Below are 26,982 nucleotides of genomic sequence, written 5' to 3'. Positions count from 1 at the left end.
CCACTCAGGTGTTTGGTGTTTTTTTCCAATGGATCCTACATCTTTTAATGAGCGCGGTTGGTGCGGCATTGTCTGGAAATGTCACTACATAGAAATCATTTGTACAGATACAGTCATACAGGCTCTCTGGGTAGTTTGTGTCTTGCCTATGAGCTTATTGTTGTTTGTTTTTGCGTTGGGTTTTCTGATTAATGGGCCAGGCATTGGTCTCCTCTTGTATAGGCCTATGTAACATCACCCATAAATATCCCCCCCCCCCCCCCCCCCCCCCACACACACACACAGCTGCATCCATATGGTCAGAGGTCAAGTACACAATTCCTTTGCTTAAGTCAAGCATACTGTAGATAAACCAATTGTCAAATATTACTCCAATCCAACTAAGTTGCTAAATCAGATTTTTACTTAAGTTGAAGAACAGAAGTAGCCTACTTGCCTTCCTTACATCCAACAAAAACATTTGACCTACTTTCATAAATTTGCAACTGTTAAAATGGGTGCAATTTAAATAATTATTCATTCTCTGTTCAAAAATCTAAAAGATTGTTGCCACCATCTTTACCACAACTAATTCAGCCAAGTTCAAATCCAACTAGGCCTATTCAAAAAAAATAACTGTAGGAGCCAAATTACGTTTTGTGTTGATTTATGTTTCTTTCTTGTGAATAGTAGTGTGTGAGTGTATGTGTGAATGAGTGAGTGATTGTATATGGCCATAGGTTGCCTGTCTACCCCCATCTAGTGGACTTGAAGGTCAAGGTCAGTGGAGGCTGAAGGAGGAGCCCAAGGGGAAAAGCCTCAAGAGCAGGAAGCCACAGCATCTGGGCGTGGCTGAGAGGGCAAACAGTCTTTTGACCGTGCTGTGTGCTACGTGAAGGACCGTGACCGTGTGCTGTGACAAGCCAAACCATTTGATCTGAAAGACTGCTTTAGTTTAATTGTTTTTCTTTATTTTTACTCAAGTTTTGTAAACATCAACATCAACAATAAATGGTCCAACTAGGCCTATTCAAAAAAATAACCTCAAGATGGTCTATTGAATTTTTGCATTTAAGGAATCAAATACAGTATTTGTCTTTCAAATGTAGTGGAATAAAAGTCAAACTTCAGAAAATATATTGGGGAAATCCCAAACATTCAAACATGTTGTGGCCGCTATTAATCCAAAATCTTCAGGGGTCTGTGTGTGTAAGAGGTACAGAGACCATTCAGAATATGAAAACAAGGTAAATATATGGCGGAAAGTAAAATGGCCGCCATGGCTGCCACGAGGCGTTTTTGCGATGGCTCCATTTCTGAAAATGTTCAGGACCCCAAATTGTACAATTGTGCCAAGTTTCATGCTTTTATGAAACATTTGGCACATAAAGTATCACCATGGACTGCTTAATAAGGTCATGGATTAGAGGTGATTTAAGATACCGTGCCTTCAGTCATAGCACATTAACACCAAATTATAAATTGCCCGGCTGTACGATGATCCTCCTGTCTGAATTGCACCACCAAATTGCATTAACCAGTGCTTGTTTTTGTGTACCACCGAAGGCATGAGCAGCTTGCATGTGCATGCCGTCTGTGTGTTTGTTTCTGCACATCTTTGCGCTGAAACAATGGATGCCTACTGTTGAACCCCTTCTCTGTACAGCAAATTTGACTTTTACATTAGATATGTCTCAGATAATTGCAAAGTGGTAAACATGTTTGGGTTCGTAGCAGTAGACTTTTTGTGCTGGCATACCTCATCTGTGTATGCTTATAAGTGATACACTTTCTTTCTGTTGTCTGAGAACTATGCATCAGACTCCCAATGGTTTCTAAAAACAAGAATACTTTTAAGCAGAAACTGCCTAAAGTGAGTTAGATGTGAAAGAATCTCAGGATTATTTCTGACTTTCAGTTCAATCTTACTGGAAACATTGCACATGTCAGAAAGTTTTTCATTTTGATCCCAACAACTGAAGGAAGGTCAGGCCTCTAAGGCTTGATATATTCAAATGCAGAAATGTAGATCACTGTATTTGTCTGTAACATTCGAATGAGTTGACTTGACGCTCATATTCTAATTTGAACTACTCTTAAATTTGAACATGATGAATGTCATTCGAATGTCAGCTTGAGACTGTAGGCTACTTAAAAATATACAAATGAGTGTGCATGGGAATCCAAAATAAAACAGAACAGAAATGAAATGATGTGGTTAATATAAATGTGTATTTATTGAAAATAAAAATATTAATAAATAATATGATACTATGAATGAATGAATGAATGAATGAATATGATAATGTGTTACTATATATTTGAAAAAATGACTATATATTTGAAAAATGTAAATGTTAAAAATGTATAATATATTTAGGCTTATAATGTGAGCCTCCTCCACAGCCCGGTCAGAGGCTTGGTCAGTTGTCAACTGCTGAAGTACAAATGCAGCAGTGCCACCATCGCTTGGGCTTGATGGTCTTCTCCTTCTTCCTGCGCCTCTCCACCTTCCTGACCTTCTTCTCTGCCTTGGCGAGAGCTTTTAGTTCGCCTTTAGAGGCACTGCTGCTGGGGGCATCCTGAACAAGAAGAAAAAACACAAAATTGAATTCTTTCAAAATCATCTTGCAGATATGGGAAGTTTTCAAATAGTAAAGCAAGTCAGTCTCTTATCTACAGTTGCCTTGACCATTTGGCATTGGGCTATAGGAAATGATTGCTGTGTTGGGAAGTAACTTTGGGCAGTTCCACCCAGGTGTTTGGTACTCTGTATTATAAAACACACAGGTATGGAAATGCTCAAGAGAATCTGAAACTTCATAGTTGAAGTTCAAGTTTATGTAGCCATTGACAAGCAAAGTGGTCATTTAGGGTGCTTTAGACTTTATGCACTTTCTCCATAGACTCATAGTATTAATTCACGGCCAGAGTAATGCTAGCAGGGCTGAAGCAAGCAATCATATCTCACCACCAGTGTAGCTGGCTGGCACCTGAGCTCCTCCATGAGCTTCTGTCTGCTGATGGACATCATCACAGACAGCAGGGCCTCCTCTCTCTCCGCCCTCTGTCTCTCCCACTCAGCTCTCTCCTCTCCGCGCTCCCTCTCCAGAGCCCTCAGCTCCGTGGTGTGAGAGCCCTCCAGAGCCCTCAGCTCTTCCCTCTGGTGCTGCAGGAGCTGCTGCAAGCTCCTGCGCTCCTGCTCCAGAGCTCGCACCTTCACTGTAAAATTCACAAGGTGTCACAATCAGTGCAGTAGAGATAACATTTGACTCCCCAACCACAAGATCTAGTTGTGAAGAATGAGATTAAATAGAATACATCCTATACTTCTACAGAGAATAACCATCTTTCTCATTATTGACTTACTCAGGGCGAAGGGGTCCCCATAGGCCAGGTACCAGCTGTCCAGGTTCAGCTTCTCCTCCCCTGACCTCACCTCAGGCCTGCGGTGGTCCTCCATGCCGAGATGTGGCTCCGACAGGCACCTCTCACTCCAGCCTGATAAACAGAAGATCCCACAGGAATGAACAAAAGTAGCCTTGAATTTGTTTTTCAGTGTGGTTTCACTGTGGGTGGTGTACACTAACAAAGGTCGTAGGCATATAACTAAAACATTTATAAAAGTATTTGCCTGAGATAGCCTACCTTACCTTAGACTCATATAGAACAGACACCTTTAAACAACATTGGTACATCTGAAGCAATAAGTTAGCTTAGCTGTAGTCCTATACAACTGCAGTTGGTAACTGAAGTCCTATAAAAACAATCCCATCAGTCCCATCTTTCTTAAATCTGTCCTCTGAACTTACACTCCTCCAGGGGGTACGCGAGGTCAACTTGCTCGGCCCAGCTCATCTGTCCTCGCTCCTCCTCACTGACGCAGTCCGTCCTCGGGATCCCCATGGCAACCTGAAAACTTCAATCCTAAACAACGCGGCTAGTCTAACTGCTAATTTTACTTACCTCTTAAAAACTATTATAGTTAAGATTAACTCAGTCAAAAATTACGAATACAATATTAAAAATTAAGTGAATCGTTTAAATATTAAGAAAATCAATGAAAGTTAAACAATAAACAATTAAATGTTGTGTCAAATCGTCAGATCGTCAGCAAGCGCTTTTGTATGTCCTCTCTCTCTGTATCAGCAAGTAGCAAGTGAGTGAACTGCGTAGAATTCAAAGAAAAGTTCTAATACAACGTAGAATCCTCCATTGTTGAATTCTCCCAATATTCTACTCAGTGATGTCAGTCATGTGAGTGACACCAGAGAGGGTAAAGCGGAGCAGTAATTATGGATCTTTGGTGACACCACTGAAAAGCACTAGATCTTTGCATTTACAAGCTGCTGTCTTGATCATAGACCGTAAAAGTATTGATCTGGTATCAGCCATCTCTGTAGCTAGCTGACACCAGTGAGCATTGCAGGGTGCTGCTAATCAAGGATTTTTGCTGACATAGGCCTACCTTCATAAATGGTTAAGCGGCTACTCGGATCCGTTTTGATTTGTTGTGTAGGTCCACGATTTCAGCAACCAGAGGCATCCTGAATTTCGGTATAAACCTCAAATGTTTTCAAAATAGTGCTACAGCCATTGCCAACAGAGAAAAGTACCCTCGTTGATATTCCTTATGGCGGCGTGAATTAAACTGGCAGCAGCATAGGCTACCCATCTGAAAGGGTTTAATAGCTACAGGATCTGGCGAAAGTCAGGTTACTCAAACAATACCCCAGTAAAAAAATACAATAAAACAAAAGTGTTGTAGTGCAAAGACGGACCAAAGACAGGCACATGCTCATGCTGTATTTGTTTCCATGAGTTTGGTGGTCTGGACAATATTTTATCAACGTTTAATGAAATTTGTTTCACTGGTTTTACCTTTTAGAAAAAAAGCACAGGGCCTTTCATTTTGAATACCAATTGGGGGAATATCTACTCGCAATAGGAATAAAATACTACATTCATGAGTTTCATGAAACAGTCAGTTGCGATAAAAGAAAATATTACAGAAAGATAACACTGCATTTTTTGTGTCCTTTCCCCGACTGTCGCCATTGCAAAATGTTGTAATCCCCCCTCTCCCTCTGTGTTCTCTCTAAGCAAGTAAGTGAGTGCCTATTGTAGCATACAGGGGTGTTTCGTTCTGGAATAAAATATTGGGTCTCCCTTTTGTGTCTATAGCCAATATGTTTTACTGTTATATGTTTGTCGGTGTGTAGTGAAGGCATACTAATGGAGATGTAACCAAATATAATTGTTTGAGGAGGACTAGAGTGACTTTCTGTTCACTCTGTATGGCTCCAAAAAAGAACACACTGTGAGCTCATTCTATAGTAGGCCTACATCATTTTTACAAGCATTTAGACCAATTCTCAGTTGGTCTGGACACCTTCAATTCACTTCTGATTCCAAAAGGTTTAACCAGATGTGAAAATAAACTCTGGCACATTAATTTCTTACTGAATCCTTTTGAAAGTAAACACATTTTTTTTTAAATGCAGTACTCAGTACAGTACAGAAAATACATGTCCATGGCACAGCCACTGGTTGTATACAAATGATAGCAACAGACAGTCCTCTGTCATCAGCACGAGACATACTGCATACTTAAGAAATATATCAATGAGTGTGCATGGGAGTTTGTTTCTTTTCCTAGTTGATGCATTGCACTTTTCACACTATTTTCTAAACTATATACTAAACTATTTGATGGAGCACAGTAGAGCATGTCTGGCAAGGTCTATAGCCAGGGTGCTGAAATGCCTCGCAAGGATTGCCCCCACACACACACACACAGCTGCATCCATATGGTCAGAGGTCAAGTACACAATTCCTTTGCTTAAGTCAAGCATACTGTAGATAAACCAATTGTCAAATATTACTCCAATCCAACTAAGTTGCTAAATCAGATTTTTACTTAAGTTGAAGAACAGAAGTAGCCTACTTGCCTTTAGTTCCTTACATCCAACAAAAACATTTGACCTACTTTCATAAATTTGCAACTGTTAAAATGGGTGCAATTTAAATAATTATTCATTCTCTGTTCAAAAATCTAAAGGATAACTCAATTGTTGCCACCATCTTTACCACAACTAATTCAGCCAAGTTCAAATTCAACTAGGCCTATTCAAAAAAATAACCTCAAGATGGTCTATTGAATTTTTGCATTTAAGGAATCAAATACAGTATTTGTCTTTCAAATGTAGTGGAATAAAAGTCAAACTTCAACAAATATATTGGGGAAATCCCAAACATTCAAACATGTTGTGGCCGCTATTAATCCAAAATCTTCAGGGGTCTGTGTGTGTAAGAGGTACAGAGACCATTCAGAATATGAAAACAAGGTAAATATGTGGCGGAAAGTAAAATGGCCGCCATGGCTGCCACGAGGCGTTTTTGCGATGGCTCCATTTCTGAAAATGTTCAGGACCCCAAATTGTACAATTGTGCCAAGTTTCATGCTTTTATGAAACATTTGGCACATAAAGTATCACCATGGACTCTTTAAAAAGGTCATGGATTAGAGGCGATTTAAGATACCGTGCCTTCAGTCATAGCACATTAACACCAAATTATAAATTGCCCGGCTGTACGATGATCCTCCTGTCTGAATTGCACCACCAAATTGCATTAACCATGCTTGTTTTTGTGTACCACCGAAGGCATGAGCAGCTTGCATGTGCATGCCGTCTGTGTGTTTGTTTCTGCACATCTTTGCGCTGAAACAATGGATGCCTACTGTTGAACCCCTTCTCTGTACAGCAAATTTGACTTTTACATATGTCTCAGATAATTGCAAAGTGGTAAACATGTTTGGGTTCGTAGCAGTAGACTTTTTGTGCTGGCATACCTCATCTGTGTATGCTTATAAGTGATACACTTTCTTTCTGTTGTCTGAGAACTATGCATCAGACTCCCAATGGTTTCTAAAAACAAGAATACTTTTTTTTTTTTTAAAGATTATTTTTTTGGCTTTTCATGCCTTTAATTGGATAGGACAGTAGAGAGAATGACAGGAAGCGAGTGGGAGAGAGAGCTGGGGTAGGATCCGGAAAGGACCACGGGGCGGGAATCGAACCCGGGTCGCCGGCGTGTGGTGCAGGTGCCCCAGCCAGTTGCGCCACGGCTGGGGCCAAAACAAGAATACTTTTAAGCAGAAACTGCCTAAAGTGAGTTAGATGTGAAAGAATCTCAGGATTATTTCTGACTTTCAGTTCAATCTTACTGGAAACATTGCACATGTCAGAAAGTTTTTCATTTTGATCCCAACAACTGAAGGAAGGTCAGGCCTCTAAGGCTTGATATATTCAAATGCAGAAATGTAGATCACTGTATTTGTCTGTAACATTCGAATGAGTTGACTTGACGCTCATATTCTAATTTGAACTACTCTTAATTTTGAACATGATGAATGTCATTCGAATGTCAGCTTGAGACATACTGTAGGCTACTTAAAAATATACAAATGAGTGTGCATGGGAATCCAAAATAAAACAGAACAGAAATGAAATGATGTGGTTAATATAAATGTGTATTTATTGAAAATAAAAATATTAATAAATAATATGATACTATGAATGAATGAATGAATGAATTAATGAATGAATGAATGAATTAATGAATATGATAATGTGTTACTATATATTTGAAAAAATGACTATATATTTAAAAAATGTAAATGTTAAAAATGTATAATATATTTAGGCTTATAATGTGAGCCTCCTCCACAGCCCAGTCAGAGGCTTGGTCAGTTGTCAACTGCTGAAGTACAAATGCAGCAGTGCCACCATCGCTTGGGCTTGATGGTCTTCTCCTTCTTCCTGCGCCTCTCCACCTTCCTGGCCTTCTTCTCTGCCTTGGCGAGAGCTTTTAGTTCGCCTTTAGAGGCACTGCTGCTGGGGGCATCCTGAACAAGAAGAAAAAACACAAAATTGAATTCTTTCAAAATCATCTTGCAGATATGGGAAGTTTTCAAATAGTAAAGCAAGTCAGTCTCTTATCTACAGTTGCCTTGACCATTTGGCATTGGGCTATAGGAAATGATTGCTGTGTTGGGAAGTAACTTTGGGCAGTTCCACCCATGTGTTTGGTACTCTGTATTATAAAATTCACAGGTATGGAAATGCTCAAGATAATCTGAAACTTCATAGTTGAAGTTCAAGTTTATGTAGCCATTGACAAGCAAAGTGGTCATTTAGGGTGCTTTAGACTTTATGCACTTTCTCCATAGACTCATAGTATTAATTCACGGCCAGAGTAATGCTAGCAGGGCTGAAGCAAGCAATCATATCTCACCACCAGTGTAGCTGGCTGGCACCTGAGCTCCTCCATGAGCTTCTGTCTGCTGATGGACATCATCACAGACAGCAGGGCCTCCTCTCTCTCCGCCCTCTGTCTCTCCCACTCAGCTCTCTCCTCTCTGCGCTCCCTCTCCAGAGCCCTCAGCTCCGTGGTGTGAGAGCCCTCCAGAGCCCTCAGCTCTTCCCTCTGGTGCTGCAGGAGCTGCTGCAAGCTCCTGCGCTCCTGCTCCAGAGCTCGCACCTTCACTGTAAAATTCCCAAGGTGTCACAATCAGTGCAGTAGAGATAACATTTGACTCCCAAACCACAAGATCTAGTTGTGAAGAATGAGATTAAATAGAATACATCCTATACTTCTACAGAGAATAACCATCTTTCTCATTATTGACTTACTCAGGGCGAAGGGGTCCCCATAGGCCAGGTACCAGCTGTCCAGGTTCAGCTTCTCCTCCCCTGACCTCACCTCAGGCCTGCGGTGGTCCTCCATGCCGAGATGTGGCTCCGACAGGCACCTCTCACTCCAGCCTGATAAACAGAAGATCCCACAGGAATGAACAAAAGTAGCCTTGAATTTGTTTTTCAGTGTGGTTTCACTGTGGGTGGTGTACACTAACAAAGGTCGTAGGCATATAACTAAAACATTTATACAAGTATTTGCCTGAGATAGCCTACCTTACCTAAAGACTCATATAGAACAGACACCTTTAAACAACATTGGTACATCTGAAGCAATAAGTTAGCTTAGCTGTAGTCCTATACAACTGCAGTTGGTAACTGAAGTCCTATAAAAACAATCCCATCAGTCCCATCTTTCTTAAATCTGTCCTCTGAACTTACACTCCTCCAGGGGGTACGCGAGGTCAACTTGCTCGGCCCAGCTCATCTGTCCTCGCTCCTCCTCACTGACGCAGTCCGTCCTCGGGATCCCCATGGCAACCTGAAAACTTCAATCCTAAACAACGCGGCTAGTCTAACTGCTAATTTTACTTACCTCTTAAAAACTATTATAGTTAAGATGAACTCAGTCAAAAATTACGAATACAATATTAAAAATTAAGTGAATCGTTTAAATATTAAGAAAATCAATGAAAGTTAAACAATAAACAATTAAATGTTGTGTCAAATCGTCAGATCGTCAGCAAGCGCTTTTGTATGTCCTCTCTCTCTGTATCAGCAAGTAGCAAGTGAGTGAACTGCGTAGAATTCAAAGAAAAGTTCTAATACAACGTAGAATCCTCCATTGTTGAATTCTCCCAATATTCTACTCAGTGATGTCAGTCATGTGAGTGACACCAGAGAGGGTAAAGCGGAGCAGTAATTATGGATCTTTGGTGACACCACTGAAAAGCACTAGATCTTTGCATTTACAAGCTGCTGTCTTGATCATAGACCGTAAAAGTATTGATCTGGTATCAGCCATCTCTGTAGCTAGCTGACACCAGTGAGCATTGCAGGGTGCTGCTAATCAAGGATTTTTGCTGACATAGGCCTACCTTCATAAATTGTTAAGCGGCTACTCGGATCCGTTTTGTTTTGTTGTGTAGGTCCACGATTTCAGCAACCAGAGGCATCCTGAATTTCGGTATAAACCTCAAATGTTTTCAAAATAGTGCTACAGCCATTGCCAACAGGGAAATGTACCCTCGTTGATATTCCATATGGCGGCGTGAATTAAACTGCATGGCAGCAGCATAGGCTACCCATCTGAAAGGGTTTAATAGCTACAGGGTCTGGCGAAAGTCAGGTTACTCAAACAATACCCCAGTAAAAAAATACAATAAAACAAAAGTGTTGTAGTGCAAAGACGGACCAAAGACAGGCACATGCTCATGCTGTATTTGTTTCCATGAGTTTGGTGGTCTGGACAATATTTTATCAACGTTTAATGAAATTTGTTTCACTGGTTTTACCTTTTAGAAAAAAAGCACAGGGCCTTTCATTTTGAATACCAATTGGGGGAATATCTACTCGCAATAGGAATAAAATACTACATTCATGAGTTTCATGAAACAGTCAGTTGCGATAAAAGAAAATATTACAGAAAGATAACACTGCATTTTTTGTGTCCTTTCCCCGACTGTCGCCATTGCAAAATGTTGTAATCCCCCCTCTCCCTCTGTGTTCTCTCTAAGCAAGTAAGTGAGTGCCTATTGTAGCATACAGGGGTGTTTCGTTCTGGAATAAAATATTGGGTCTCCCTTTTGTGTCTATAGCCAATATGTTTTACTGTTATATGTTTGTCGGTGTGTAGTGAAGGCATACTAATGGAGATGTAACCAAATATAATTGTTTGAGGAGGACTAGAGTGACTTTCTGTTCACTCTGTATGGCTCCAAAAAAGAACACACTGTGAGCTCATTCTATAGTAGGCCTAGCCTACATCATTTTTACAAGCATTTAGACCAATTCTCAGTTGGTCTGGACACCTTCAATTCACTTCTGATTCCAAAAGGTTTAACCAGATGTGAAAATAAACTCTGGCACATTAATTTCTTACTGAATCCTTTTGAAAGTAAACACATTTTTTTTTAAATGCAGTACTCAGTACAGTACAGAAAATACATGTCCATGGCACAGCCACTGGTTGTATACAAATGATAGCAACAGACAGTCCTCTGTCATCAGCACGAGACATACTGCATACTTAAGAAATATATCAATGAGTGTGCATGGGAGTTTGTTTCTTTTCCTAGTTGATGCATTGCACTTTTCACACTATTTTCTAAACTATATACTAAACTATTTGATGGAGCACAGTAGAGCATGTCTGGCAAGGTCTATAGCCAGGGTGCTGAAATGCCTCGCAAGGATTGCCCCCACACACACACACACAGCTGCATCCATATGGTCAGAGGTCAAGTACACAATTCCTTTGCTTAAGTCAAGCATACTGTAGATAAACCAATTGTCAAATATTACTCCAATCCAACTAAGTTGCTAAATCAGATTTTTACTTAAGTTGAAGAACAGAAGTAGCCTACTTGCCTTTAGTTCCTTACATCCAACAAAAACATTTGACCTACTTTCATAAATTTGCAACTGTTAAAATGGGTGCAATTTAAATAATTATTCATTCTCTGTTCAAAAATCTAAAGGATAACTCAATTGTTGCCACCATCTTTACCACAACTAATTCAGCCAAGTTCAAATTCAACTAGGCCTATTCAAAAAAATAACCTCAAGATGGTCTATTGAATTTTTGCATTTAAGGAATCAAATACAGTATTTGTCTTTCAAATGTAGTGGAATAAAAGTCAAACTTCAACAAATATATTGGGGAAATCCCAAACATTCAAACATGTTGTGGCCGCTATTAATCCAAAATCTTCAGGGGTCTGTGTGTGTAAGAGGTACAGAGACCATTCAGAATATGAAAACAAGGTAAATATGTGGCGGAAAGTAAAATGGCCGCCATGGCTGCCACGAGGCGTTTTTGCGATGGCTCCATTTCTGAAAATGTTCAGGACCCCAAATTGTACAATTGTGCCAAGTTTCATGCTTTTATGAAACATTTGGCACATAAAGTATCACCATGGACTCTTTAAAAAGGTCATGGATTAGAGGCGATTTAAGATACCGTGCCTTCAGTCATAGCACATTAACACCAAATTATAAATTGCCCGGCTGTACGATGATCCTCCTGTCTGAATTGCACCACCAAATTGCATTAACCATGCTTGTTTTTGTGTACCACCGAAGGCATGAGCAGCTTGCATGTGCATGCCGTCTGTGTGTTTGTTTCTGCACATCTTTGCGCTGAAACAATGGATGCCTACTGTTGAACCCCTTCTCTGTACAGCAAATTTGACTTTTACATATGTCTCAGATAATTGCAAAGTGGTAAACATGTTTGGGTTCGTAGCAGTAGACTTTTTGTGCTGGCATACCTCATCTGTGTATGCTTATAAGTGATACACTTTCTTTCTGTTGTCTGAGAACTATGCATCAGACTCCCAATGGTTTCTAAAAACAAGAATACTTTTTTTTTTTTTAAAGATTATTTTTTTGGCTTTTCATGCCTTTAATTGGATAGGACAGTAGAGAGAATGACAGGAAGCGAGTGGGAGAGAGAGCTGGGGTAGGATCCGGAAAGGACCACGGGGCGGGAATCGAACCCGGGTCGCCGGCGTGTGGTGCAGGTGCCCCAGCCAGTTGCGCCACGGCTGGGGCCAAAACAAGAATACTTTTAAGCAGAAACTGCCTAAAGTGAGTTAGATGTGAAAGAATCTCAGGATTATTTCTGACTTTCAGTTCAATCTTACTGGAAACATTGCACATGTCAGAAAGTTTTTCATTTTGATCCCAACAACTGAAGGAAGGTCAGGCCTCTAAGGCTTGATATATTCAAATGCAGAAATGTAGATCACTGTATTTGTCTGTAACATTCGAATGAGTTGACTTGACGCTCATATTCTAATTTGAACTACTCTTAATTTTGAACATGATGAATGTCATTCGAATGTCAGCTTGAGACATACTGTAGGCTACTTAAAAATATACAAATGAGTGTGCATGGGAATCCAAAATAAAACAGAACAGAAATGAAATGATGTGGTTAATATAAATGTGTATTTATTGAAAATAAAAATATTAATAAATAATATGATACTATGAATGAATGAATGAATGAATGAATGAATGAATGAATGAATGAATGAATGAATATGATAATGTGTTACTATATATTTGAAAAAATGACTATATATTTAAAAAATGTAAATGTTAAAAATGTATAATATATTTAGGCTTATAATGTGAGCCTCCTCCACAGCCCAGTCAGAGGCTTGGTCAGTTGTCAACTGCTGAAGTACAAATGCAGCAGTGCCACCATCGCTTGGGCTTGATGGTCTTCTCCTTCTTCCTGCGCCTCTCCACCTTCCTGGCCTTCTTCTCTGCCTTGGCGAGAGCTTTTAGTTCGCCTTTAGAGGCACTGCTGCTGGGGGCATCCTGAACAAGAAGAAAAAACACAAAATTGAATTCTTTCAAAATCATCTTGCAGATATGGGAAGTTTTCAAATAGTAAAGCAAGTCAGTCTCTTATCTACAGTTGCCTTGACCATTTGGCATTGGGCTATAGGAAATGATTGCTGTGTTGGGAAGTAACTTTGGGCAGTTCCACCCATGTGTTTGGTACTCTGTATTATAAAATTCACAGGTATGGAAATGCTCAAGATAATCTGAAACTTCATAGTTGAAGTTCAAGTTTATGTAGCCATTGACAAGCAAAGTGGTCATTTAGGGTGCTTTAGACTTTATGCACTTTCTCCATAGACTCATAGTATTAATTCACGGCCAGAGTAATGCTAGCAGGGCTGAAGCAAGCAATCATATCTCACCACCAGTGTAGCTGGCTGGCACCTGAGCTCCTCCATGAGCTTCTGTCTGCTGATGGACATCATCACAGACAGCAGGGCCTCCTCTCTCTCCGCCCTCTGTCTCTCCCACTCAGCTCTCTCCTCTCTGCGCTCCCTCTCCAGAGCCCTCAGCTCCGTGGTGTGAGAGCCCTCCAGAGCCCTCAGCTCTTCCCTCTGGTGCTGCAGGAGCTGCTGCAAGCTCCTGCGCTCCTGCTCCAGAGCTCGCACCTTCACTGTAAAATTCCCAAGGTGTCACAATCAGTGCAGTAGAGATAACATTTGACTCCCAAACCACAAGATCTAGTTGTGAAGAATGAGATTAAATAGAATACATCCTATACTTCTACAGAGAATAACCATCTTTCTCATTATTGACTTACTCAGGGCGAAGGGGTCCCCATAGGCCAGGTACCAGCTGTCCAGGTTCAGCTTCTCCTCCCCTGACCTCACCTCAGGCCTGCGGTGGTCCTCCATGCCGAGATGTGGCTCCGACAGGCACCTCTCACTCCAGCCTGATAAACAGAAGATCCCACAGGAATGAACAAAAGTAGCCTTGAATTTGTTTTTCAGTGTGGTTTCACTGTGGGTGGTGTACACTAACAAAGGTCGTAGGCATATAACTAAAACATTTATACAAGTATTTGCCTGAGATAGCCTACCTTACCTAAAGACTCATATAGAACAGACACCTTTAAACAACATTGGTACATCTGAAGCAATAAGTTAGCTTAGCTGTAGTCCTATACAACTGCAGTTGGTAACTGAAGTCCTATAAAAACAATCCCATCAGTCCCATCTTTCTTAAATCTGTCCTCTGAACTTACACTCCTCCAGGGGGTACGCGAGGTCAACTTGCTCGGCCCAGCTCATCTGTCCTCGCTCCTCCTCACTGACGCAGTCCGTCCTCGGGATCCCCATGGCAACCTGAAAACTTCAATCCTAAACAACGCGGCTAGTCTAACTGCTAATTTTACTTACCTCTTAAAAACTATTATAGTTAAGATTAACTCAGTCAAAAATTACGAATACAATATTAAAAATTAAGTGAATCGTTTAAATATTAAGAAAATCAATGAAAGTTAAACAATAAACAATTAAATGTTGTGTCAAATCGTCAGATCGTCAGCAAGCGCTTTTGTATGTCCTCTCTCTCTGTATCAGCAAGTAGCAAGTGAGTGAACTGCGTAGAATTCAAAGAAAAGTTCTAATACAACGTAGAATCCTCCATTGTTGAATTCTCCCAATATTCTACTCAGTGATGTCAGTCATGTGAGTGACACCAGAGAGGGTAAAGCGGAGCAGTAATTATGGATCTTTGGTGACACCACTGAAAAGCACTAGATCTTTGCATTTACAAGCTGCTGTCTTGATCATAGACCGTAAAAGTATTGATCTGGTATCAGCCATCTCTGTAGCTAGCTGACACCAGTGAGCATTGCAGGGTGCTGCTAATCAAGGATTTTTGCTGACATAGACCTACCTTCATAAATTGTTAAGCGGCTACTCGGATCCGTTTTGTTTTGTTGTGTAGGTCCACGATTTCAGCAACCAGAGGCATCCTGAATTTCGGTATAAACCTCAAATGTTTTCAAAATAGTGCTACAGCCATTGCCAACAGAGAAAAGTTAACCCCGATCGTTGATATTCCATATGGCGGCGTGAATTAAACTGGCAGCAGCATAGGATAGGCTACCCATCTGAAAGGGTTTAATAGCCTACAACTAATCATATTGTGAATATATAGGCCTAATCATAAAATTAGGCTACAATAATAACAATAACAATAATAATGTTGTTGCTGTTTTGTTTTGTTCTAAAATCCTCTATATCTTGCCTGGTATTTTTGTAGGCTATTAGCTAACAGATAGGCTAGGCTACTGCAGTAGGTATCACAGAGGGTGCAAGCAGCCATCGCTTTAACGCGATCTCCGCTTCAGGCATTCCAGGACCATGGCCAGCTACCTAGCCAAAAATGCTGTTAAAGGGGATAATCCGGAGTGAAATGCACTTTAGATCAATTTTTCGGACTATTGGGGGTACATACGTTGAGTTGACACCAAAATCATGTCATTCGGATGTATTTTGAGAAAGTTCGAGCTCACCGTTTTTAGCCAAAACTCGTTAGCCTGGAAGTGACGCGGGCATGTCCTTTCGCCGCTACAAAACGCTATTTTTATACCTCTTCTACTGTTCCAAACAACACTACACTTACGTGGTAGTGAGTAGAGGGTCCCTAAAGCCAAACCGAAATATCCCCACGTCTTTATGTGGTCGGATAGAGAGTCCAGAATGAAATCGAGTCCGTACCTTTCCGGAAATGTTAATAAAGTGTTGAACAAGCGTTATTGCCAGCTGCAGCAGCGACATTTCCGGAAAGGTAGGCTACTGACTCGATTAAATTTATTCTGGACTCTCTATCCGACCCCCAGTTAATTGTTAAGTATATGCCAGTCACAGTTTTCAGTGAATATCTTGAGAACTGTAGGACCTAGGATGACCACCTTTTTTTTTTTCGTATGTTGGTCCATGTCAACCTATCCCATATCCACTCATTTGAGGTAGGCACACACACACACACACACACACACACACACACACACACACACACACACACACACACACACACACACACACACACACACACACACACACACACACACACACACACACACACACACATAAAGACACACACAAACAAAAACATAATCAGGAAATGTTCTTTCTCCCCACTTTTCTGGCAGTTTATTCATGGGAATAACAAGGATCATCCTGAACAGATGGGAACTGTCATACTGAAAGCAACACAGCCTTTCACTGCTACCTCACTTCCTGGCAATCCAAGTAGGCCTACTGCTCCTCCTTTCAGTCACACACTTCCCCTCTTTACAGTATATTCAAATTCAAACATAATACATGGGTCATTCGTTAATGACACCAAAAAAAACTGAAAAAGATGTTTGAAAGAGTTGTCTCTGTCCTTGGAAGTACGCTAGAGCTAGAGTTGGTTGTTGAGAGAAGGATGCCACAATAACTGCTTAGCCGTAAGGACAAAACCTCACATCCCCGCATGAACCCCCTATATCTGGGAGAGGAGAATCATAGAGAGCGCTGATTTGATGCTGCATGTCTTCACTTCACCTCAACATGTCACTTACGCCCGCTGGTTCTCAGCCCTTGAAATAGATTAGCAAACACATATGGTTATGCATTGGCTCTCATCCTATCCATCATTTATGCTAATGGGTTTTATCAGCGTGAAAGGATAAAGCATATATAGTTGAATGTTATTTCTCTCTTCATAATTTACTAAATGGTTTCATCATGATTTGAATAATGAAAAGCCTTATAAAACCATAGTCAAGCATCACATGCTCTAGCCTTAGAGACCCAGAGTGTGTGTGCATATGTTCTATATGTCTGCATATGTGGACATGCTGTGTGTGTGTGTGTGTGTGTGTGTGTGTGTGTGTGTGTGTGTGCGTGCGTGCGTGCGTGCGTGCGTGCGTGCGTGTGTGTGCATGTGTGCGTGCGTGGTACGTGTGTGTAAATGCCTGAGTGCATTTGCGTATGCTACCTGTATGAACAGCATGTCCACAATGCATCACTCATTCATCTAAATCATTCACAGTCCCACTACACTTGGCCTCTCAATCATCTGATTGGCCAGGAGGCCTCTTGGCAGGACACGCGGGTGGTGCCTGAGCCGAAGGAGAGGACAGGGCGTCATGGACAGCCAGTGTTCTAGAATGCAGGATGTTTCCTGGGAACAAGCCAAAGGCAGATAAGAAAGAGCAGTGACGAGGAGAGACTGGAGAGACACATTTCACACACCTGTTTATCAGACACCTGCACATATGATACTGGATAGAACATCCTTCCAGATGGACTAAGTAGACACAAGTGGGATAGCGATAGCAAAACAAACAAAAAAGATAGTTAAGAGGTAAAGAGGGGGTGAAAGAGAGTTTCTGTTTGTATATGTGTACTGGGAAACAGAGTGTTCTCTTCAGGGTTGGGCAGACAGCTATTGGGATGAGGGAAGGGGGGGGGGGGGGGGGGTGATTGGGGGGTGGGGCTGTTAAGCCAGAAAAGCATTCCTCGTGTAGGCCATGCTCATGTTACAGACATTTAATAAAGAAGGATTTGTGTATGGTGGTTAAATGCCCAATACTATATTCATTATTTCAATGATGTTCTGGAATTTCTGTTGACACAGTCAACAAATATGTGTCATTGATGTAAGGAAAACAAGGAACAAGATAGGACAGGAGCAATTTGTTATGTTTTTATTTTTTTATAATTTTTTTTATTTGATTTTACTTACAGAAAAATACAACTTTTATTTAATCAGTATTTTAAAGAAAACAATCAACAAAAACATTTCTTCAGTATTTCACATCAACGCAACAACCATTCAGAAGATGCAATAATATCAGTTTGTGACAGAAGTTATGATACTATTCTCTCAGTTTAGTGCAAGTAACTACAAGACACTCACTAGTAACCAAGCTATATTATGGGATGTGGGATGTGGCCTTGTTGAACACTAAAAACAAAGCCCAATATAAATGCACTCACACATCCCTCTGTGCTGTTCCTGTGTTGCTTTGAGAAGGACTGCCAGAGGTCTGGTCAGGGTAGTGACCAGTATGTTGTTGTGTAAGGGGACAGGGAGCACAGCCAAGGGATGTCCAGTCTTAATACCCACAGCTATGCTGTCACTCCCTTTATTTCAACGTCTGCTCTCTTGCCAATAACTGTCTCTTTTGCTCTATCTCTCTATCCTTCTATCTCTCTCTCTGCCTGGCTTCATGCCTCTTTTTCTCTTTAGACGCTAATAGAGTACTAGATAGATAGATACTTTATTAGATACTTTATTGATCCCCAAGGGGAAATTCAAGAACTATTCAGTTCCATGGTGTCTTTCTTTGTTTTTAATCAAAATCATTCCACAAATATCAAATGTAAATACGTCAGTAGTTGTAACATTTTCTCCATTGGGAACATTCTCTGCATGGAGCCTTGCCCACCTGCCATGGTTCCTCGGCCTCAGAGATCTGCTCTAATCCCGGCCAGCGTATGCTGGGATTAACAGCATCTGAGGAAACAGCAACATGACCTGTCCTCTGCCTCTCACTGAGTAGACATAGCCTCTGTCCTCACGCTCAAACCATTCAGCCACATAGCTGGGACAACTGGGCGCCTAACATTCCGCTCATACCATCACAGCTCGAGGGTAGGGGGGTGGGATATTGTTTTAAAGGGCCTTATCTATGAAACAGTGCAAATAATGTGTTGAGTATTAAAGCAGTAGACTCACAATGAGCTTTCAGGCTTCAAAGGCTTCATTTTGTCAGGCAGCCCGGTTGGGGAGGGAATGGGAGCCAATGGGAGTCTGCGTGTCTAAGTTATACTGAAGCACAGTTCATTCTATATATACATACTGTATACTGTGACAATAGGTCTACTACGTTGTTGGAAACATTAAGCCCATTCTACTCCCCCCCTCTGGTTCCTTCTCTCACCGTCTACAAAAGTCCATATTTTCTCTGATATGTTCTTCTCCTCATCCCTTCTCTCTCTCTTCCTCTCTTGCTCTCTTGCTCCTCTCTTCACCCCCTCTGTGCCTCCTGTGACATGGAGCGTCCGAGGGTTCTGGGCGCCTTGGCGAACTCCATGCGGGTGGGCTTGACGGGCGGCAGGTCCCGGGTGAGCTCGCTGATGGCCCTCTTGTCGGGGCAGGCGCCGGAGGGGGGCTGGGCCGGGACGAAGTCCTCGGGGAGGTGCGCGGCGCCGCGCCCCAGACGCACGCCCAGCTCCACGGGCTTGAAGATGGGCAGGGGCAGCGTGTTGCGCTGGGGCAGCAGCTGGTGCTCACGGACGCCCCTCTCCATGGTGCCCACACGGTACACGCCCGACGGGCAGTTCTGGTGCAGGGGGCGGCACTCCCAGTGGCGCGTCATGGACTCACGCCGAGAGTCGTCGGACATCAGCATGGACTGCCTGTGGACAGGGACACAGATGAAGAGTGAGGATGAGGACGATGAAATCAACAGGGACTGGATACTTTTGGCTCAAGCAGACCTGCCAGTAGAGATAAACCCTCTATGGCTTCTCATCATTCACAACCACATGCATTGCCCTAAATCATGACACTTCATAGTTTGTATGTCCATTCTTTCAGCGTGAATGAGGCTTAGTTACATCCAATAGGTCTATCTGTGTATGTGGAAGTATCACAGGTGTATATAAGTAAATGGAAGTGTGTTGGTCTGTGTGCAGTATGGATTTGTGATGGTGTGTGTGTGTGTGTGTGTGTGTGTGTGCTCACCTGTCTTGGTGCTGTGTCCTCATCTTGACGCTGTGCCAGTTAGCGGTGTAGCTCTCCCTCTGTTTGGGGTTCTCCTCCAGCACGCTGCAGCCCAGCTCGGCACCCACCACCCTGCCAGCCTGCTTCTCCATCACGGTGCACACCTGCATCCTGTCGGCTCTTCTGAGACTGTGTGTGTGTGTGTGTTCAAAAAGTTGTGTCTTCCACAAGCTGTGGCTCAGGTCAGCGGAGGTTCACCGAGTTGCTGTAGGTGTTCTCTGGGCTTGGAGACTGGTGGCTCCTGGTTGTGTTCTGGTCTCTCTGGGTGTCTGGAGGATCTCGCTGTCCGTCTCCTGTCTGTCTGTCTCTGTGTTTGTCTGTGAGTGAGTGAGTGAGGGGCTCTGGCTTTTAAGCCCCCCGCAGCTGCTATTTTTGATCTGTGTCCTCACTGGGCACATCAAGTTGTACTCATACCGGACACTCTACACCTCTTCCCATACACCAGCACACACACACACACACACACACACGCCCCCCCACCCCCTGCCGAGATATGAGCTTAGACACTCAATCATAAACATGCAATATGCCCAGAAGCTGGCGTAAGGAACTGAGAATTTCCCCTCACACTGCCAATGTCACATACATGGGCTCCTTCCTGTAACTTGAATTCTGTCTTTTTGCTCACACACACAGATAGACACTCAGGCAGACAGATAGGCAGACACACTCTCTCTCTCTCTCTCTCTCTCTCTCTCGCTCTCTCTCATGCACACATACACACACACCCTGTACTGATGAACAAGAAAACAACATGTGATTTACAGTAACACATCTTGGTTATAGTGATTATTACTCAAAGCCCATGACTTAACTTGTTATGTAAGATGTGTCTTGTTCAGCCCAGCAGGATTTTTCAGAAATATAATACAACATAATACAAGACATGATAAATAAATCAGTCAGGTCAAATAAGCCCATCAATCAACATGCCCAATTTGCTCTGGGCCTATATTCATGTGGAAAATAACTGTGCGGTCTGAAGTGGGAAATATTCACACACACACACACACACACACACACACACACACACACACACATACACATACAGCTGGAATCTTGCTAAATGCAATCTGTAAGCATGAAGGACACAATCCCTTAAAGCATATCTACATCTCAAAACAGAACTGTTCAGATCAGTCAGTCAATCAATGCACAAGTTAGTAACAAAAAACAATAACTAAAGCACGCATAGTGTAACAAAACAACAATAACTAAAGCACAGTCACACACGTAAACCAATCACAGGACCCGCACGTGTCAAGAAACTGTAGGTCCCAGACAGACGTGTGATACCAGTACTTTTTGTCCTCAACAGTGACTTGCCTGCGTGAGAGAGAAAGAGAGAGAGTGAGTGTGTGTGTGTGTGTGTGTGTGTGTGTGTGTGTGTGTGTGTGTGTGTGTGTGTGTGTGTGTGTATGAATGTCACAACCACTCATATGGGTGATTTACTGTACTGGCAACAGAGTTGGGGCAATGCCAGTGTCTCAGGTTCCCCACACACACGCACGCTCTCTCACTCATATGCTGTCCCCTCACCGTCACCTACTGCTCTCTCTTAATGACTCACTCACTAATCCAGGAACTGATGTCACACACACATGCCACCTATACTCTCTCTCTCTCTCTCTCTCTCTCTCTCTCTATATCTATCTCTTTCTCTCTCTCAACTCAGCAAACTATAGGATAAGATATGTAAGTGGTATGTGACCATAGCAACCTCAAAACATAACTGGGCTAAGACATGGAAGTATCCACTTGAGCAGGCTCGTATATGTTTAGCAGACATAAGAGCTAGCATTTTCATCACTGTCATGATGTGGGATGACTCACTCTCAAATCCAAACGATGACCTCATTGATAAGGTAAAACATGTTCATGATGGCTTTACCATATGAGAGTGGATGTCAGTTAAGTAGTCATAACACTGAGAAGGAACATGGTATTATATTAATGTACTTGCAGTAGATGTGTTTAAGGTATTTATGAGGTCTTCATGTGGCCTGCTAAATTAATGAATCTAAATGTAAATGGGTCATTCCGAACCAAATCAGACAAAATCCATTATAAAAAAAACTTATCTTGGAGGCCATCTTGAAAAGTATTATGCCTCGCCTGCTTAAACCTTGCGGGATGGAGGACAGCCATGTTGTTGTCAGTATAAAAGTTTGTGCTGCATGCCCATTAGTTTTATATAAGGCCCTATGGAACAAAGTGCAACATTGGTGTTGCAGAGGGTCTTATAAACTCATTTTTGTATCCACATGGCATCAAACATTTTGTCTGCAAATATAATACTTTATTAATATGGAGCCAATATTTGAGGTCTCTGCAACAAAAAATAAAGACATTAAATTAAACATTAAACAAAGTGTGATTGCATTGTTTTGGAAATTTTCATATGACTAACATGGTTTGTGGGGTAGCTAGTAGGAATATGAAAATCTATGTGGGAATAGCTCAGCTTATTGTCATTCCATGTATAAAGTGCCAATGATGTACCAAGTTTCATTCACAAATAAATACACTTACATGTACTTGGTTACATTGTGTACCTATGCGTTTTCATTCTTGTCCCCAAGGTAAAACAATGATTTTGACTCTATTTATGTATCTATGGTACATTGGCACTTTGTTCACTAAATTCATACACTGAGTTACCAGCAGTGCATACCATTTCAATCTTATGAAAAAGACAGAAAAGCACAACCTCCTCTTCTTTAATATCTTCAAGCCCTGTTATATGTAGCTCAAATATTGGTACAACAGAAATGAAATATAGCTTGTAAAGGATTTTTTTTTTCAGGCTGATAAACTGAAGTAATCAAAAAAATTCTTTGGGTATAAAAATCACACAGCATTTGCATCGATATCCAATGCATGAGGAGGACACATCTACAAAAAAGCACTCTACCTCTGTTCCTTATTGTCTATATAGAATCACTGGTCAGTTGCCACCTGATGCATTGACAAGCATGGACAGCACTGACAACCCAACGATTCACCATCAAGAAAAAAAAACAGTCCAATTTTAGAAATGGATGAAGTAAATATGAGGCTTTCTGAAATAAGAAGTCACTCAGGTTTATCTCACGGGCCTGCACGCCCTCATTACATAACCCACTATCCTTGCCACAGTCCCTGGCAGTACGGCAGACTTAGATGACCTATCAGTGGGAGAGGGGTGGGGGGTATGGGGGGAGCTACCCCACCCCTCAGCAGACATCTGAGGAGAGGGGGATTCACAGGCTGACTGAGCCTTCTTAGAAATGCGGTGATTGATTGATGAGAAGGGAATACGTTTTTGAGTTTTGAACGTTTTTTGGGGAATATGTGCATTTCTCCTTGTGCTTGTTTAGCTCAGTGGGTGGTTGTCTGAGTGTGTATGTGTGTGTGTGTGTGTGTGTGTGTGTGTGTGTGTGTGTGAGAGAGAGAGAGAGAGAGAGAGAGAGAGAGAGAGAGAGAGAGAGAGAGAGAGAGAGAGAGAGAGGCAGAGAGAGAAGACAGAAAGAGCGAGAATGTCACTGTGTCATTTTAATGTCAGCTTGCTCCTACCAGCCCAGTGCTCAGGCAGCTGCTGGAAAACTGCACAAACAAAGAGGGATTTAACCATGAAGAGATGAAAGAATGGGAGAGGAGAGGGATCACACAAGATAATTGGGAGGGTTGATGTCTCTCTCATACACACACTCTCACACACACACACACACACACACACACGCACACACACACACACACACACACACACACACATACACACACACACACACACACACACACGCACACACACTCACACACATACTCACATACACACACACACACACACACACACACACACACACACACACACACACACCATGCAACGTGACAGGGTTTTGGAACAGCATCACTGAGAACACAAGACCAGTTGCTGTGGCAAATTTCTAAACAAACCAGCATGTGTGTGTCTGTGTCTCTGTGTGTGTGTGTGTGTGTGTGTGTGTGTGTGTGTGTGTGTGTGTACATGCATTGCAAATACATTTATGAGGCATGCAAATATTTGCACAACTTATTTTCAGTTTATAATATGCTACATTTCTATATTTCATCACAGCGATATACAGTATACTTTCTACATGTGCATGTGGAGTCCTTGGACTACAAGTGGATGCCTTCTGCATGTGTATGCAAACAAGCTAACGTAATTGCACATCCATCTGTTAATGTAGCCTATGTTATGTATGGAAATAGACGTGCAAGTTGTGGTTTGCATGAGAAAGCATCTACAGAGAGAAGCACAAGGTGCAGTGTGTGCATGTTTACATGTGTCTTACAGGCTGGGAAATGCAACAACAAACTGGAGCTGTTTACGGCAGTCTGTACATGTGTTAAGTTGTGTAGTGATGGAAAGAGTCAGGACTATGTAAAGGAGCTTGTGTGCCTGCCTGTCGCTGTGTTGAGAGATGGTTCCCTAGCAGTCTGCGGTTTGATTATGCAACAGAAGAACAGCTGAACACACACACACACACACACACACACACACACACACACACACACACACTCAGGACATCGAGGGAGAGTCAGAGTCAGGTCTTGTCTCAAGGGTCTTGCTGGGGTGAGGGGTCATGTACATAACAAGGACACAGCACTAACTACTAGATATACACACACACACACACACACACACACACACACACACACACACACACACACACACACACACACACACACCGTGCACTTGTGTCAGCATGTGACTGGGAACGTGGGTCTCTTGATGGAAACATCAACCCAACACCAAAACAAATGACACACCCACACAGCTTGAATAAAAATATACCCACTTACTCACAGACTCTCAGACACTCACGGCACCGCAAATTGATATTAATAATACTGGCAGAGCAGTATGGCAATTAAAACAGAAGGTTAGGCGTTGGACTCGCTCTCTCACACACACACACACACACAGTTACCCACGCACACAGACACAGTTGGCTATAAATTACAGACGCAGCATGCTTAAACAGACCATTTATTTTCTTAAGAGTTTCTTAGACTTGCCTAATCATTTCATCACACACTTCCACAGTCCCTCTCTTGCTCTCTCTCTCTCTCTCTCTCTCTCTCTCAGGCAAGGCTGTTTGTGTTTCTGCTCTAAGACACATGAATGTTTAATTAGTGACTGTGAGGGACGGTGTGGGGATCATGAGATGGTCCTGCTGTTTAGGAGGGGACACTTTGGGCCTGAAGCGCTGCAGTCGAGCACTCCGAGTCTTCCCAACACCAGCGCCCGCTGCACTGCCCCTCTGGAGGCTCAACAGCGCTCCGTGCCATGGAAGCAGGAGTCGTCTGGCCAAACACACACTACATGTTGCTGCAGGCGCCGGGTTCCACAGATAACATATTGATTTAATCCCTAGACTTTCATTTTGAGATCAGGTCAAACTATCTAGAATGTTCAGGATACTCTTCATAATTCATGTCAAGGTAAAAAGTGAACTGGTCTATCTGGGCAATTCTGAGGTAACTAGAACAGCAATGCGGGTTTAGGGTGTTTAAAACATCACATACGATCTCTTCACTTGACATGCGCTCCATAATGCACCTCCCGTAAGCTCTCTCCTCTCCCCTCACACTCCTTCCCCACCCCTCCCTTCCTCTTCCTCGTACTCAATCGTCGTCCTGGTCCCGCCCGCTCCCTTCCTCTCCGTCCACTTCGTCGTCCTCGCCTCGCCCTTGTCCGAGTCTGGCGAGCAGCAGCGGGAGGTTGATGGACAGCCCTGACCCCTCTTCCTCCTCGTCGCTGTCTTTGGGAGGGTAGAAGCGGCGAGCCTTGGCCACAAAGTCATCCGCGGCGTCCAGGTAGATCAAACGGTCCTGTGTGTGTACAAGTGTGTATGAGAGAGAAAGTGTCAAAGAGAGACAAAGGTGGATAAAGAGTTGAAATGTGTCTATTCAGTATAAAACATAATGTATATAAAAATCCATTTCCAAAGTATTCATAGTTTATTCACAAAGCAATAAGTGGATCCTCCAGCCCCTCATTTTCCTCATATGCTATCCCAAATGATCAATAATTAAACTGTAGTAAGTCACCAACTAAGCCATAAGTAAATCATTTTCCTCTATGCTTTGACTAATTCATGGTGGAAGAGGGTTTTAAATCCCCCCTCTCTCTCTCCCTGTGTGCGGGCCCATATTAATAGCTGCCTGTCTCTATGGTCACCATGGCAGGCAGCACCTCAGGCAGCATAATCGGCTCCCATCATGCCAAGGGGCGCCCGACTGTCCACTCAGGCTCCAGCGCCTCTGCAGCCACTCACGGAGCTGGACGAGCCTGCCGTGGCCTCGCACGCTGTCACTAAGCAGCACTGGGAGTCCAGTAGGACATGGCGGGGTGGGAGAGTTCCAGGCCTCGGTGGCTGACGCCTGGTGAGTGAGCAGGTGAGTGTGGACGTGGGCGGGCCCAGCCCTGGCTCTGACCCTCGGGCTGCTGGTGCCCTGAGGCTCCCCTCAGAGCTGAGGGCCCCTGGAGACCGGGCCTGCGTCCTGGGCTGCGCTTTGGTGCCGTGCTCCAGCATACGGCTCAGGCACGAGCGCTGCTCTCTGCTGATGGCTGCAGTCAGTCACCTGGGAGCCAGACGGCTCAGCAGCATGAGATTCACTCAGCACAGTACAGACCTGATTGGGTCTCTGGCACCCCCCATTGGAAGAACACAGAATAGCAAGCAAAGGACCTCAAGCAGTCTCAGTTGGGAAAGACTCAGACTGATTGACTATAGGTTGTATGAGTTATGTAAGGATATAGGCATTGCATTGCATTAGGCTTCAGTCTATGGTGGCCCACAACATACATACAGACATACAAGCATTTTAAAATGGAAACGGTCAAGTCTAATGCAAGCATCTGGGAACTGTGGTTAGCAAAATCTAACTGTGTGACTGAGATGTTGGTCTGATGCTCATTAATGCTGATTGATGCTGATCTCCCGTTAAT

General features: G+C 42.7%; 5 protein-coding genes across 5 annotated transcripts in view; all 5 read right to left on the bottom strand.

Moving 5' to 3' along the window:
• Nucleotides 1-2,262: 2,262 nt before the first annotated feature.
• Nucleotides 2,263-4,113, bottom strand: LOC134076260 (uncharacterized). Its single transcript, XM_062531258.1, has 4 exons — nt 3,792-4,113; nt 3,349-3,480; nt 2,951-3,201; nt 2,263-2,561 (listed from the first exon to the last, which is right to left on the bottom strand). The coding sequence occupies exons 1-4, from the start codon at nt 3,883-3,885 to the stop codon at nt 2,403-2,405; spliced, it is 636 nt and encodes a 211-aa protein (XP_062387242.1). The 5' UTR covers nt 3,886-4,113; the 3' UTR covers nt 2,263-2,402.
• Nucleotides 4,114-7,628: 3,515 nt separating this feature from the next.
• Nucleotides 7,629-9,291, bottom strand: LOC134076259 (uncharacterized). The gene is made up of 4 exons (XM_062531256.1): nt 9,120-9,291; nt 8,676-8,807; nt 8,278-8,528; nt 7,629-7,888 (listed from the first exon to the last, which is right to left on the bottom strand). Exons 1-4 carry the CDS (start codon nt 9,211-9,213, stop codon nt 7,730-7,732), a joined length of 636 nt encoding a protein of 211 aa, XP_062387240.1. The 5' UTR covers nt 9,214-9,291; the 3' UTR covers nt 7,629-7,729.
• Nucleotides 9,292-12,932: 3,641 nt separating this feature from the next.
• LOC134076258 (uncharacterized) lies at nt 12,933-14,782 on the bottom strand. Its single transcript, XM_062531255.1, has 4 exons — nt 14,461-14,782; nt 14,017-14,148; nt 13,619-13,869; nt 12,933-13,229 (listed from the first exon to the last, which is right to left on the bottom strand). The coding sequence occupies exons 1-4, from the start codon at nt 14,552-14,554 to the stop codon at nt 13,071-13,073; spliced, it is 636 nt and encodes a 211-aa protein (XP_062387239.1). The 5' UTR covers nt 14,555-14,782; the 3' UTR covers nt 12,933-13,070.
• Nucleotides 14,783-17,900: 3,118 nt separating this feature from the next.
• tcap (titin-cap (telethonin)) lies at nt 17,901-20,336 on the bottom strand. The gene is made up of 2 exons (XM_062533033.1): nt 19,968-20,336; nt 17,901-19,639 (listed from the first exon to the last, which is right to left on the bottom strand). The coding sequence occupies exons 1-2, from the start codon at nt 20,114-20,116 to the stop codon at nt 19,249-19,251; spliced, it is 540 nt and encodes a 179-aa protein (XP_062389017.1). The 5' UTR covers nt 20,117-20,336; the 3' UTR covers nt 17,901-19,248.
• Nucleotides 20,337-25,032: 4,696 nt separating this feature from the next.
• mreg (melanoregulin) overlaps nt 25,033-26,982 on the bottom strand; it is a 4,778-nt gene continuing 2,828 nt past the window's right edge. Inside the window, exon 7 of the mRNA XM_062533032.1 lies at nt 25,033-25,862. Coding sequence (XP_062389016.1) covers nt 25,656-25,862 — 207 coding nt within the window. The 3' untranslated portion in view covers nt 25,033-25,655. The remainder of the gene's footprint in view (nt 25,863-26,982) is intronic.

This window comes from Sardina pilchardus, chromosome 3 (assembly GCF_963854185.1).
Source record: "Sardina pilchardus chromosome 3, fSarPil1.1, whole genome shotgun sequence".
NCBI lineage: Eukaryota > Metazoa > Chordata > Actinopteri > Clupeiformes > Clupeidae > Sardina > Sardina pilchardus.
Note: the sequence above shows the minus strand (reverse complement) of the source record. Positions and strands in the feature narration are given on the sequence as shown.